The following is a 1,983-nucleotide window of genomic DNA, read 5'->3' as shown; positions in this document are numbered from 1 at the left end:
AAAGGCGGGCTTTGAACATGAAATCGTCTTGGCCCCATTCTTTCTTCTGCCCCGTCTAGATTCCTCTCTTTTCAGCTCGAACTGCCATTCTCAGTTGAACCGTTCGTGTTGTGGACTGCGGGCAGGCCGCAACACACATGCCTGCAATCATACCATACACATCCTCCCCACCCTCAGCCTCCCCATCCTCCTCCTCCTCCTCCTCCCCATCCTCAGCCTCCTTATCATCATCCTCACCATCACAGAAAAATGTATTATTTATTTGTGAAATGGAAAATTAATAGGCAAATATTAACTAAATGCCTGATTTTTTGCATTTTTTAAAGAGAAACATTATTCCCTATTTTCTCTTTCTATCTAGGCTAATTTGCGCCAGAAAATTACTCACTCCGTCCAGACTGACCTTAGTCACATGAGAAGAGATAACACCTCACAGGTGTATCCTTTGAAAGAGGCTAGCACCCAGTCCAAGAGAGAAGGCAGCACCCGAGTGCCCAGGCCCCAGATTTTCATAGCTGGCCTTCGTGGGGGACAAAGCAAAACAACCCATGGGGTGAAGGTGAACTTAACCAGAGCAGTGGACGAAACCTAGAGATGGACATTTACAGGAAGCTGCTCCTTAGTGGGACGGATGAAGGGTTTAAAGTACTGTGCGTGTATAAAGCTGATTTGCAGGGCTGGGACAGTCACTGGTTGTGTGACTGTGCCCTAGGGCACCGTATCCTGCCTGACTATTATGCAAATGTAAAAGCAGTTTCTGTAGTACATTTTTCGTTTTATTAAAATTGACAAGTAAAACTCTGTCTGCTTATTTGTTTCATATTTTAGACAAAGTTTACAGCATTAAGATTGACATTGCAATGCCAGCTAGATAGTAGTATGCCTATAAAACCCTACAAAATGTTAATCCCTGACACTCTGAAACACAAAGCTCTGCTTCGTTGCTATTTAGTGGTGACAGATTTCTATATCATGAGCCTTGATATCTAGAACAAGTGAAGCCTACATTCATATGCTCCCTTTTAAAAGCCAGAGAATTGATATTTATATTTGAATTTTGGGCTCCTTGAAAAAAATCAGAATGTCTGATAAGACTGGCTGGCATTCCAGCTTGATCCTTTCACCTCTGTTGATAGACTTTTCCTAAGATGTGAGTAGATAGAGAAAAACTCAAAGTGAGAAGAATCTCAATTATACCTTGGAAATCAGCAAATCTGTTGTGGTTACTCAGGCAATGCAGAACGTGCAGAAGTGAACACTGAAAACCAAGACTGCGAACTTAAGTGGAGAAAAGAACACCCACACCCACCTTCAGTCTTCCTAAACAGATTTTTAAAGGAATGTTAATGCTTACTGAAAACACATCAAAAGTTTGTGGTAAACCAATACAAGCTTGTTTAGAATTTAACATAAATCAGTTTGCCTTGCTTTGAGTCTGTGATCGACAACTTATAGTGATGTGATCTCAATAAAGCCATTTTCCTCTTAAAAATACCAAGAGCACAATGATACTCAAAAGTGGGAAGAGAAAATCTGTGCAAAGCAGTAGTTGTAAAACAATTAGAATATGATAGAGTATTTTAATCTTCAAAGCTCAAGTCTTGAGTTTCCTATTTGTGTGCTCAAATACATGTAAAAGAAACGGAATAATTCCACATGTATGAAGTATTCCAACCACAGGAAAAAGTGATTAGCACTAGTGAGCACACATGCAGCTAAATAAAGGCCTAATATTATTCCCAAATGAGATAAATGAATGTCAAACTACAGAATCAGCTCTGGGGCTGAGAGTGTAACTCAGTTCCAGCCTATTTGCCTAGTGTGTGTGAGTTGTCTAACTCCTTAAAAAAAAAAAGGTCTGGGGGGGGGGGCACTTTCTACATCATAGTAATATATGATAAGGAATTAAAGTTTTCCAGTCGTGTTAAGACGTGAGATATATTTGTACGTACATTCATAGTTATAGAATGGTTTATAACATAC

General features: G+C 39.8%; 1 protein-coding gene across 5 annotated transcripts in view; it reads left to right on the top strand.

Annotated features, from left to right (window-relative positions):
• Cfap206 (cilia and flagella associated protein 206) overlaps window positions 1-802 on the top strand; it is a 41,090-nt gene extending 40,288 nt beyond the window's left edge. For 4 of the 5 annotated variants that reach the window (XM_021160309.2, XM_021160310.2, XM_021160308.2 and 1 more), the window contains exon 13: window positions 362-801. In XM_021160309.2, the coding sequence (XP_021015968.1) occupies window positions 362-592 (231 nt within the window). In that variant the 3' untranslated portion in view covers window positions 593-801. Of the gene's footprint in view, window positions 1-361 lie in introns of all 5 variants that reach the window. The other variant, XM_021160307.2, reaches the window with a different exon arrangement.
• Window positions 803-1,983: the final 1,181 nt, after the last annotated feature.

The sequence above is a fragment of the Mus caroli genome, chromosome 4 (assembly GCF_900094665.2).
Source record: "Mus caroli chromosome 4, CAROLI_EIJ_v1.1, whole genome shotgun sequence".
Lineage (NCBI taxonomy): Eukaryota > Metazoa > Chordata > Mammalia > Rodentia > Muridae > Mus > Mus caroli.
The sequence above is the reverse complement of the archived record's forward strand: the minus strand, read 5'-3'. Positions and strand labels throughout refer to the sequence as shown.